Genomic DNA, 12,982 nt, shown 5'->3' on the forward strand with positions numbered 1-12,982 from the left:
TATCATGGTAGTTAAAGGTTATGATTCTCCTACAAATACAAAAGCTAATACATTCAAAATTCCAAGTGTGTGTATAAAATAATATTGAATATCAATGAATAAGAGTTTGAGAGCTTAAATACTTAGTATTTTATATTTTTTTACAATTGATGACGTGGTCATTAAATTAAAAAAAATGGATTCTAATATAAATTTCATGGACTGTTCAATGTTCAAATTTGATGAGAAAAACAACCTTAAACCCTAGAAAATTCAGAGACAATCTTTCGTTGATTATGTCAATAGCTGAGATATTGTTGAAAACAGAGTTTCAAAGTTAGTGGATGTGCAGAGACAAATCAAGCAAGTAAATAAAATCAAGAAGCCTGATATTACTATTGAACAAAATGGCTAAATAGCCTTCATAAAAGGGTGGTCAGATAACCCTCGAATGTAATGATAAAGATTAAATTAAGAACCTTGCGATAACATTTTATTATTATTATTAATGTTGCACCTCGACTAATCTCATATACCTCGAAATTAACGACCATCTAAGCTTCCAGCGATCTTGAGGTTTGTAAGACTCGAACTAATAATATCTGAGGAAAAAACCTAAAGCCTGACTAGTTGAACTATACCTCCTCAAGATTGCAATAACATCTTCATATTAGTAGTCTTGGCCGAGTTGATTGTGTGGAGTTCGACTTGATCAAATTAACTGTTAAGTGGTTACACCTAATTAAATAGAGTTTTATATGTGAGTATGGACTGTATAAAATACAAGGCAGCTAGTGTTTAGGAGCATAAGCATTAAAAATAATAATAATTCATTATATAGGTAACAAACTTCTCTATAAATATAAATAAAAGCTACAGAATCAAGATAGAAAAAACTACTAGATATTTTACATGGTGGATTAATTTAAACTAATTTAAATTATTTTTTTTTAAAAAAATTTGTCGTTTAATATTTTATTATTTGATAGTTGAGTTTTATAGTTTTATATAATTCGATTTTTTTAATGATTTTTTCTTATCTTTTATTAGCACATATAATTATTTTATTAGATAAAAAATATATTTTAACAAATAAAATTACCAAACACAATTTAGTATATAGTTTGTATTACAAGATTAAATATTTTAATTTTAGATATATCTTTATCCAATATTAATTTATTTATATATGTGAACATATTAGTTTATAATTAAAAAATTTATACTAAAAAACACATGTATATTTTTTTTTTTCTGATATTTGACTTGCGATATACATGTCAAATAGTAAATAATCATCATTTCCAAGAATATAGAACTGTAAATAATACTGCTAGTTTAACATGTTCTCACTAAAACCTGTCCTGATCCGGTGCGTCATCTGAACAGAGTTGTAATTAGCAATTTCACTCCGTGCCAAATACAATATCAAGAATACTAATTAATGGCTGAGATCCAGTTCAAACTTGTCTGCCAACTGTAAAGATGTCAAAAATTTATTTATATTTTTTTTCTTGATGCAAGAGAAGTAAATTAAATACACATGGATGTGATAAATTATTTTAAATAAAAAACATTAAAAAAATACTCCCACATTTTAGTATTGCTTTCGTTTGGTCAGTCCTCTTAAAGGATGTGTATGGGTCCCCATATCCTGTAAACCAGAGCCATCTCATATCGTTTTCTCTCGATAAAACATCACTTTCTGCTAAGTTTTGATATGTTGTTTCGGTTAATTTTTTTTTTTTTTTTGAGTTCTGTGGTTTTTTTTTAAAGTATTTTTTTATTAGAAAATATATTAAAATATTTTTTTATTTTTTAAACAATATTAAAATAAAAATAAACTAAAATAATTTTTTAAAAAAATACACGAGTATAGTACCCAATAAGTGAGGTCAAGTTATGGTTAGCCAAACGACACCCAAGTAGAGTTTACAAGGTCTATTTATTTTTGTATTTTAGAAATGTTTTAAAAAAATTTATTTTTTATTTTTTATTTATTTTAAATTTATTTTTTTTTCATATGATTTTGATGCGCTGATATCGAAATTTTTTTTTTTAAAATAAAAATATATATATTATTTTGATGTATTTATAATTAAAAACATTTTAAAAAATAACTACAACCACACTTCAAACAGGCTATAGTCTGCTAGAAGATCTACTCTTAATTATCCATATTTATTTCTGATAAGTATATCTTTTATATAATTTTCTGATCCGTTCGAATCAACAACTTTGATTTTTTTTGCATTTTTTATCTGAATGAAATTGCTTTAGCTGGATATTATTCTCTGAACTGAATCGCTACAGATTATCTTGCACGGTCCTGTCTTCTAAGTTCCCACTCCGTCAACCGCAAATATGTAGTCAACCAGGCTCGTGCTGCATCTTGAAACCGAGTATTTTTGTACTAGCGTAGTGGAAGGGGAAAAAAAAAAGTGTAAAAAATATTTTAAAAAATAATATAATTCAAAGAGTAGTAAATTACATATGTAATTTGACTGGTGAGTCGGGGTATCATATGTAACTTTTAAAATTACAAAATTAATGGACTCTGAATTTAATAAAAAGAGAGGAGAGGGTTTTAAAAAAAAAATCTTAAACACATTAAAATTTTAAATACATCACTAATATTCTTGAAAAAATCTTAACAAGACAAATCTAATAATATTAAAAATTATCATTAATGATGACCAATCATCTGAATAACTTAAAAGTAAATAAGTCTCAACTTGAAAACACGGTGTAAACCATATTTTCAAAAACTTTTAATAAAATTTTTTTGCTAAAAATATTTTATATATATATATTTTGAATCGTTTTGATACGTTGATCTCAAAAATAATTTTTAAAAAATAAAAAAAATTATTTTAATACATTACGGCATAAAAAACACTTTAAAAAGCAACCGTAAACACGCCTGTATAGTTTATATGACCCATTTCATTCATTATCTATGACTTTTTTTTTTATGTTATTGAATTCATTTTGTTAAAAAAAATAATAATATTGATGATGTCATCATTTAAGCTTTGAAGTGATTTAAAAAAATAATAATTTATAAAAAAAAATAAAAAAAAAATAATTTTTTGTCATTAAAAAAAATCTCAAAATTCGAACTAACAACAGACAGCCTTCGTAGCTAACAAATGACACCGAAGCATGTTAACTTTATAGGCTTTTGAACTAATGAATAAAAAAAGCTCACGGACTCTTTTGTAATCATGTAGTGAGAACTACTCCAAGGGCTGAGTCCTTGTTGCTAGCAAGAGAAAGGTAGAGTTTGTTTTTTTGGCTTACCTGTATTTTTTAAAAAAATTAAATTTGTTTTTTTATTTTAAATTATTTCGATATACTAATATTAAAAATAAATTTTAAAAAATGATAATATATTTTTAAATAAAAATATTTTAAATTACATCCTCTACTGGAATGTGAAATAAATTATCGTGGTCTATACTGCCACGTGTTAGATCATTAATTAATTGTAATACTGCCAATTGAGAATCATAAACAAGTAGATGCCAGCTCAAGGCACAAGGCACAAGTCACAGTGACAATTGACCAATCCCGTAGCCCCAAACTCGTTTTTCTTTTTTTTAGTCAACACAAGCTCGTTTCGAGGCAGTGAAGCTTTCACAACTTAACAGTCCCTGAGATTTAAAATTGCAATGTGATTCATTTGTGTGTTTGAAAAGGCAGCTGTTATTGTTTTTTTAAGTATTTTTTATTTAAAAATATATTAAAACAATATATTTTTTATTTTTTAAATATTATTTTTAATAACAACATATTAAAATAATTCAAAAATAAAAAATAATAATTTTAAATAAAAAATTAAAATTTATTCTATCTTCATTTAAAACACAATAATAAACAAGGGTCTTCCATCGCTTTAATTTCATCCTTGTGTTTAAAACATTCTTTCAATTAAGCCCCTCTGAATTTTTTTCTAATTGCACGTGTGATCTCATAAATCTTCCCGTGCATCCATCCTCTAACTACCGTCAATTCGTGGATTGATCTTTCAATTTATTCACCGACACGCGCGCGCGCGCGCGCAGGGGTACAGGGAAAATCATTTCTTTTATGTTTTCTAACGACCAACGCCCGCAGAGGCCCCGGATCACTAGTGTCAGGCCGGACAACCCAAAGTACGAAAAATTGTGTCAGAATGATATGATATTGATAAATACAATAACCTCAACCCGTGGGAAAAGAATTCAAGATATGCCTAATATTATTATTGTGTATTTTAATAATAAAATTACCTTTCTATTCTCGACTGAAAAAGTAGATGAACTGGACTTCACTGTAAAAGTGTCTTTCCATGAAGTTAATTTGTCATTCATTATTTATTTTATTTGATAGCTACATGGTTTTTTTTATTTTTTAATAATAATAAAATAATTGTATCAACCTTAAAAGATTAAATATCAAAACATTTAGTTTAGAGATTTTATAAAAAATTCATTTTTAAATGAACAATGCTATATTCTATTGAGCTTACCATCTAAATTTTTTATCCTTGATTTCAGGGGTTTGATAATAATTTTATAATAATAATTTTATAATAGTTTCTTTTTGCTATTATTCTTTAGTTATAAAGGTATTTTAGTTTATGTATAAATAAAATAAGATAAGATAAAAAGTTGTTAGACATTTTGTTATCTTTGGACAGCGTGTACTGCTAATTACAGTGATATTAGTTGTACTTTTACTGTATTATTTGATTCGTCATAACATTATTTTCCCTCTTGAGTGACACATATGTGTTGGTTTGATCTGATTTGGAATAGATTTGCTTTTTTTTTCTTTTTTTTTCTCTCTTTTTCACCTTGATTTGTGTGAAGAATTTTTAAATTTAAAAACGTTATTTTATTTTAAAAATTATTTTCAATTTCACCGAACTTTAATTTTTTTATCTCTCAAATTTGATTTTTATTTTTTTATTTTAAATAATTTATAAAATTGATTTTAATTTTCTTTAATTTTTTTTTATGAGGAGTGACTATTGGGGAACATTGCTATATCATGATCTGAAATCTACCTAGCTATTTCCATCTAAAAAATCAGATAATGTCAAGTTAATGAGTAATTTATAGAAGAAAAATATTTCTTGGTGTAAAAATGATGTTTAGGCAACACCAACATTTTTTAAATTGGAAAGAAAAATCTAAGAATTGGATTATTGGGTTTGCTAGATTGAATAAACTTAATTGATTTGATAATATGATAAAAAAAAATGTTAACAGTAAATAAAATAAAAATGACAATAATTAACTATAAAAAACCAGTAGCCAATGTCATGTTCGGAAGAAGAAAAAAAAATCACGTTGAAGACTCACTATCACTCCACTGTGTACACCATCGCATCACCATAAAAGGATCACCAAAATGATTCCAATGTAATTGTAAAAGGCCACATGAGGTACTTGAAAGAGACTGCACGTGCCACCAGAACAATAACTCAAATTCAAGCAAAACAAAATATCATGAAATGAACATCTCATACTTATATCTAATAAATTAATTAAATTTAATTAAAAAACAAATTCATTTTAAAAAATTTAAATTCAATAAAAAAACAAATAAAAAGATTCAAGATAACCTAAGTAATTTTTAAAATTAGTGAAAATTTCATATAAAAAAGAAAAACAAAGCCTAATCTCTGATGAAATAAATGCTAAAGGATGAGACTGGAAAAAACGAGCTTAAAAGATTAAAAAAGCATCTTGGACGAATCTTTTAGACCTAGGTTAATAATAATAATAAAAAGAATGAGGATTATATCTAATAGAAAAAAATGATGATGAAATCCTAAAAAAAAAACAATTTTAAAGTTTAATTCAAGCAAAACACATAACAACAAAAAGAATGGGGACAAAATCCAATATATATAAAAAATGATGAAATTAAAAAAAAGTTATATAAAACAATTAGTAATTAAAAAAAATAGTGACCATATCCGAAAGAAAAAAAAACAATTGAAAAAATGCTTTGAAACTATAGAGAGTTAGGCGTTGAAATCAATGAGAGATAAAAAAAGATTGTCCATGTTAATTCAGAGCTTGTTGTCCATGCACGTCACTCATGGATGAAAGGACCACCATTACGAATCGAAAGGTATCGCAGAAACCATTGTTTAGCCACCAAACACTTATTCATACGCTTTTTAAATAGTGCAGTCACATCCTAAAATCTAGAGTTTGCGATACACTTGCCAACTATTTTTTTAAATAATTTTTATATTTATTAAATTATTAAATTTTCATTCAGTCAACTTGATTGTAATAAAAAAATTAATGTGAAAATACAAAAAAATCCATAGATGCTAGCTAAAGAAATTTTATTTACAAGAGTAATTTAATCATTTTAATATGCTTTAAAAAGTAAAAACTAAAAAAAAACCCTAAACACTAATTAAACAAGTTTCGTTTTAAAAAGTAGGATAGAGTATTTAAAATTTGAAATTAACGAGTTGTTTACTGTCAATATAGAACTGACGAATTAAACTCAATGAAAATATGTAACCAAGATTTTATTTTCAGAGAGACAAAATAATCACCACATTCTTCACATCCATAATGCATCATGCCTTCACAACCCTACCCCTTGCTATCCCGGTGATATGATGCAAGGGCAATGCAACAAAACAATCACCAGAGGAGAAGCATCAAAAAGGCATGCATGTCCAAAGTCCAATCCCGCCGAAAAAGAGCATATTCATAAACGGAGACAAAAAAATATCTCCCACAAATAAAATAACCTACCATAACCGGAAACAAACAAAACGGACGCGTTTTACACCCGCCCACGAAGGCTAATACCGTCATTACGCTCACCAACCCTTCCTCCACCCATTATTTTATACTTTAAACAAAAATATCAAGGCGCGAAACCATGACAAATCTCCCGCCCCTTCTCTGACCAACCCTCTCTCTCGCTACCCAACCCCGCGCCTCTCTTTCCTTTATTTCTCCGCCTCTCACTACCTCCCTCTCCCCGTTCTCACTCGTACAATGCACTTCGAAAACCAACCACACATTCCTCCAGCCACTCCCAGCGGCTCCATCGCCTCTTTTACCTCCATGGATACCCCCCACCGTGCCAAAAAACACCGCGGCAGTTACAACTGCGGCCGTTGCGGACTCCCTAAAAAAGGCCACGTCTGCCATCTCCCTCCCAGCACCACCACCACACCAACGCAAACTCCCACTGACTCCTCCGTTTCAGTCTCCACCTCAACTTCTCGTCCACCGCCGCCGTCACGTCAGCAGCACTCGAATCTCCGCAGAGCGTTGTCATTTGATGACACTGACTTACGATGTGAATCATCGGATATTGAAATCGATGAATCGGAGTTGGATCTGTTTGATTCAGGTTCCGGGAAGTTGCCGGTGAGCTGCATGTGGGAGATTTTGAGGAGGTTGCCGCCAGAGGGGTTGTTGGCGGCAGCTAGGGTGTGTAAGGGCTGGAGAGAGACAGCAAGGAGGTTATGGAGGGCGGCGGAGGAGCTTAGACTCACGGTTCCACCTAGGACTCAACTTGTGTTTGTTGGATCTTTGTTGCGGAGGTGTACTGGACTCAGTAGACTCAGTCTTAGATCGGAAAGGTTAGGGTTTGTTTTCGAGAGGGTTCTCTTTCTTCAGATCTACAGTTTCATGAAGTGGATCGGTTGGGGATTATCGACATTTGGGATTTAATAACGAAAACGGGTTAAATTTACATGATCTAAACAAAATGCGATGAAGTTTTTAAAGGATTATTAAAAAAATATAATTAAATTGTAATTTGATTTATGAAGAGAAATGCTAAAATGATAATTAACCGTTTAATCTATGATTAACAATGAATTAATATAATCAAAGCACTGCTTGTTTGAGTTTTTTACGAACACAAGTTTAAACGAGTGTGATTTTCTATTTTAGCTGGCCAAATTTTAAGAAATTGTAAATGCTGTGACTAGTTAAATCGATTCTATATCGTTGATTGTCGCAGTGATCTGGATGCGACGATGTTGGCTTGCATTGCGTTTTCTTGCCCTAATTTGGAAGTGATGGAGTTTTCTACATCCGAAACTCTAGTCAATAGGATTACAGGGTACGGGTTCTTCCCTACTTTTACTCATTATTGGTTGATCTGATGTGCATGGTTTCATTTTCTTTCTATTTGGCTGAGTCTTTTACTTATCTTTTGATTCGCCTTTTTGATTTATTTATTTAGTGATGGGTATTCATAGTGAGCCATCCGATAACTGGCAGAAAATGATTTCATGCTAGCCATGTTGATATACTGCTTGCTGGCGGCGGCAATGATGTATAAATGAAACATTGAGTAATGGATTCGGGGGCTGATTTGTGATATTGATCACAGTTTTACTTGGAATGGGATAGTAGGTTCAATTTTGTACATACTACTTTGCATGTCTTCTTAGTCATAGACTGTGATTAAGCATTTAGCTACTGCCTGCAGAAATTAAAGTGATGCGTATACAATCATAGGCTTATAAGGTTTTGTTTTTCATTTTTAGGTCTTCCTTGCACAATCAGATTGCAAAGCTTTATGCTTTGCAATATGTTCCCAGTAGACTTCTCTGATTGTTTAGGAATATAATCAGTATCTTTGTTCTGTTTCCCAGTTTTTCAAATAGCATATTTGCTGGCTAGGGTCTGCATCGTATAATTTCTCGTTCCTCGCCCAATTAAATGTTATGTGATGAAAGACTGTTGAGAAATGACTGCTAATTGGATCAAATTTCTGATTTTTCTATGCAGTGATGAACTGGGTTGTTTTGTTGCTAATAAACGTTGCCTAAGAAGCCTTAAGATGGAAGGGTGTTCTAATCTGGGGGGATTCGTCCTCTGTTCCTCTAGTCTTTCTACACTCTGGCTTTCAGATCTGTATTGCCTATCTAAGATGGTAATTATTTTTTTTTATTTGTTTCATCTCACTTGGTGTGACCAGTCTTCTAGCTTGAAGCTCTTTGTTGTTTAGACCACATAAGGGCATTTAAGGGTGGTCTTCTGTTGTTTCATGCTCATATACTGTTTGGAAGAAAATATGTTGGCATTTAAGATGCATCAATTTTTACATATCCGTGGCTCTACTTTGTAGGTCTTTAACTGTCCCAATTTGAAAGAGATTTCCCTAGATTTTTCTCGCCAAGAAAATGAGAGTACTGATCTTATTGCTATGGTTGATGGTTTGGGAAGGAGTTGTCCTCGGCTGCAAAACATACATGTTGCATCATTTCGGCTTTCTCATGCCACAGTGCTTGCTCTCACAGCTGCAAACTTGAGGTTTGTCCAACAATCCTATTACCAGCTTATATTCTCCACAACAGAGTATCTTAACACCATGTAATGCTCATAATAGTTGTTAACACTATGAACTTCATAGAGTTTTCTACTTCTTTACTCTTTACATGTGAAGCTCATCTTATTGGATGCCTGCATATATCTAATACAACATTTTTGTGATAAATGTTTGGTTGCTCCATGATTTTAGGGGGTTGCGAATGCTTTCACTTGTTTTTGGAACTGAAATTACCGATGCATCTGTTGCTGCCATTTCTCAAAGCTATTCAAAATTAGAATTGCTTGATCTGAGTGGGTATGTTTTGGAACAAATGCCTATTAAAAATGGTGAATTCCTTGAATCATTTTATTTTCAAGATAGCATTTTTAACACTACAAGTTGTTTTCAGGTCTAGTATCAGTGACAGTGGCATTGGAATGATATGCAATGTATTCCCTGGAACACTTTCGAGACTTCTTCTTGCACTCTGTCCCCACATCACTTCAAGTAATCTACATTAAAATCTCTCCATCTAAAAGAAACCTAGAGTCTATATTTGCAACATGCTTTGGTCCTGCAAAAGACTTTTATTAATTATCTTGTTTTTTTTACTCCTCTCAGGTGGAATTCAATTTGCCACAGCTCAATTGCCTCTTCTTGAACTCATGGACTGTGGAATGACAATATGTGATCCGAGCTCTCAAAATCCAACCTGCGATGAAAGTGGTGATTTTGAGTTGCAGATGACATTTAAAAATAAATTACACCTTATATACCAGAAGCTTATCATTAAACATAGCCGGTTGAAAAAGCTCAGCCTATGGGGCTGTTCTGGCTTAGATGTAAGATTTTGGTATCTGAAATATAGTGCATGGCTGCATTGATTTTCTATCTCCTGCAGTTCTCAAAATGTGAGTTTAAATGCAGGCTCTATACTTAAACTGCCCAGAACTCAACGATTTGAATCTGAACTCCTGTAAAAACTTGCATCCAGGTCTAGAATTTTGTGCCCTTCTGCTGATAATTTGTTTAAGCTGTGTTGATTCTGCATTTTTCCTGTTAGCTACGTGTAGTTAACTTTTTTTTATACTTGCATCCCCAGAGAGAGTGCTCCTGCAGTGCCCCAGTTTAGAAAGTGTGCATGCATCAGGATGTCACAGATTGCTGACTGGGGCTATTCAGAGTCAGGTGAATACTGAACTCTATTCGAGTTCAGATTTCTTTCTGTCTTTTCCTTATTGTACTGTACAAGGCTTGGTTGTTTTTTAATCTCCAAATAATTGATTATGTACAAACTGTTTATGATGTTTGATAGCAATCAATCTGGCAAACCAAGCAAGAAAGCTCATGCAACCAACTATAAATTGATTATAGTTAATAATCAGTTGGTTATCAAATAAGTCCTATTCTATATTACTGGCAGTCACATCATAGTTTGATTTTCGTACAACTTTCAGGGTTTTAGTTGAATCATTTAAGTTTCAGCTATTGTGTTCGTACTCTCATAATTGTTGAACATGCCTGCAGGTCAGCAACAATCTTGATGCAATGGAAAACCAATCCCCCCATAAACGTTTGGCTGATGGCTCAAAGAGGGTTAGGGTCCCGCTATTCCTGAGTCAGCAGGTAGGTTGGCGACCTTGTTTCATCAAAACTATATCATTCAACTGTCCAAGCAGACTTGTAAACCATTTTATGTAGTATATCAACATTACATATTATGATGCAACTATGCATCGACATTATGCTTTTCTTAGATTCTATTATAGGAAAAGTGGTTGTATAAACTGTAAATTTCTCTTGGTTCTTGAGAAAATAATGTTTAGCAAGCTCTTATGCTAATGTTGCTTCTACCTTACAGCCATATGATGAGGATAAGAAGCGGAGAAGAATTGGGAGTCGTCCATGTAAGGTGCTTGTGGACTGATCAACATGCCCATCATACATGTTTCATACTGTACACATTGTGTAATCCTTACGCATGCTGTAATCTCTCGATTGTCATCCATTTCATTTGGCCATGTGTCCTGTGCATGCAAAATGTTTGCAGTCGTCCAGAATCATGGTTAGGGCCATCTGCCTTGTATATTGCCATTACCTTGATATCAGTCAATTGTTTCAAACTAAACTCAATACCGGGAAAGATTGATGACGACTTCAGAGTTCTTTCAGCCTTTCCGTTATTTAATAAAAAATCATGTTTCCATTGTTCTTGTCTAAGCTCTACTTTCTGGTGTCCTAGATGCTTTCCTTATTTGCTAGTTGAACAGATTAATAAATTCTGTCATAGTAGGTTTGCAATGATGACCTTCAGAAATTTGGAATTAAATCGATCTTGCACCCTAGAAGGGTTTGCAATGGAATCATCTTGATATTTGTTTAATTCAAATTAAAAATTATTATGAAAAAACTATATCATCAATTCAAAAAATCTTTTTTCTAGATTTATAATGAAAATTAATTATGTTATAGTACAAAAAAAATGCAATTTCTTATCTTATTAAAAAATGCGTATTTATAAAACAAATTGTATCATTCATGTGTTTTCTTCATTTAAAAAAAGAAATTATTATTTTTGAATTTTTTAAATAGAAAAGTATTGCCTTTGAATAAGTTCCAGTTTTTTCGTAACTCTAATTTTCAAAAAAAATCAGAACATTACCTTGTTTCTTTACAGCTCATTAATCTTTGATATTCTGATAGTTTGCTGCCTCATTTTAATGAATGAGCTGTCGTGGAGTATTGTTCTAGCCGATGCCTTGCTGACCTTTTCTCAAGGGGGCAAAGACATCTAAAATAAAAATGGTAAAAAGACAAAACTTGAATGTGTTATCAAGTATGCTAACGCTTTGCAAAACGAGGCGTACGTGTAGAAACCTGAATGCGAACGTGTTAGCAGCCTCTTTATGCTTAAGCGTGTTGTTCTTCCCACCTCTCATGATCTCTGCTCTTTTAGACAAGTCGTCCACCTTTAACATGCTACTCGACATCTCTCTCACCTGTCAACACCGTGGGTGGATTTTCACCGTAAAACTGGGATTTCAAATCTAGCGGAGGTAATATAATATATCAAAATTATTCAAAAACACGAAAATAAAATAAAATTTAAATTTTAATAAAAAAACAAGTTAAAATTCATTACCAACACCCCGTAGTTAATACAACCTCCATGCACATGGGTACTAGAATGGACTAGGTCCTCGTAAGCCCATGTAATCTAGACTCAGTTCTTGATATTTTGTGCTCTATTATTTTTTTATTTTAAAAAAAACCCTTTTATGACCTCTCTCAAGAATTTGAATAATAATCTAATACCTAAACCTTAAAAAATAAACTACTACGAATCAGATTTCTATTTTTCCCCTTAAAATTTGTATTAAGAACTTGACCAGTCATATTAAATCTTATCATTTTCCCATTATTTTCTATTTTTTTGAAAAGTTATGAATTTTTTTCAAAGCAAGAACGATACCGAACAAGCTGCTGCTGTTATTCCATCCATGTGTTCTCTATACAATTTTAAATTAGCTTTGCACTAATAAAAAAACGCTCACTTGTGATCTCCATAACTTCGGTTGCAAATTCACTGCCACCTGAACAGATATTCGTGCATGGAGAGATTCACGAAAACGTCCCTACCCTAAATCTCTTGAGCAATATTATCATTGTTCCTAAAATAAGAGCACTACTAATATCATAT

General features: G+C 31.6%; 1 protein-coding gene across 1 annotated transcript; it reads left to right on the forward strand.

The window, feature by feature from the left end:
• Positions 1-6,893: 6,893 nt before the first annotated feature.
• LOC133694020 (F-box/LRR-repeat protein 17-like) lies at positions 6,894-11,502 on the forward strand. Its single transcript, XM_062115435.1, has 11 exons — positions 6,894-7,597; positions 7,984-8,085; positions 8,760-8,904; positions 9,100-9,284; positions 9,493-9,597; positions 9,692-9,789; positions 9,904-10,124; positions 10,210-10,276; positions 10,385-10,470; positions 10,810-10,908; positions 11,144-11,502. Exons 1-11 carry the CDS (start codon positions 7,005-7,007, stop codon positions 11,207-11,209), a joined length of 1,767 nt encoding a protein of 588 aa, XP_061971419.1. The 5' UTR covers positions 6,894-7,004; the 3' UTR covers positions 11,210-11,502.
• Positions 11,503-12,982: the final 1,480 nt, after the last annotated feature.

The sequence above is a fragment of the Populus nigra genome, chromosome 5, assembly GCF_951802175.1.
Source record: "Populus nigra chromosome 5, ddPopNigr1.1, whole genome shotgun sequence".
In the NCBI taxonomy this organism is placed as follows: Eukaryota; Viridiplantae; Streptophyta; class Magnoliopsida; order Malpighiales; family Salicaceae; genus Populus; species Populus nigra.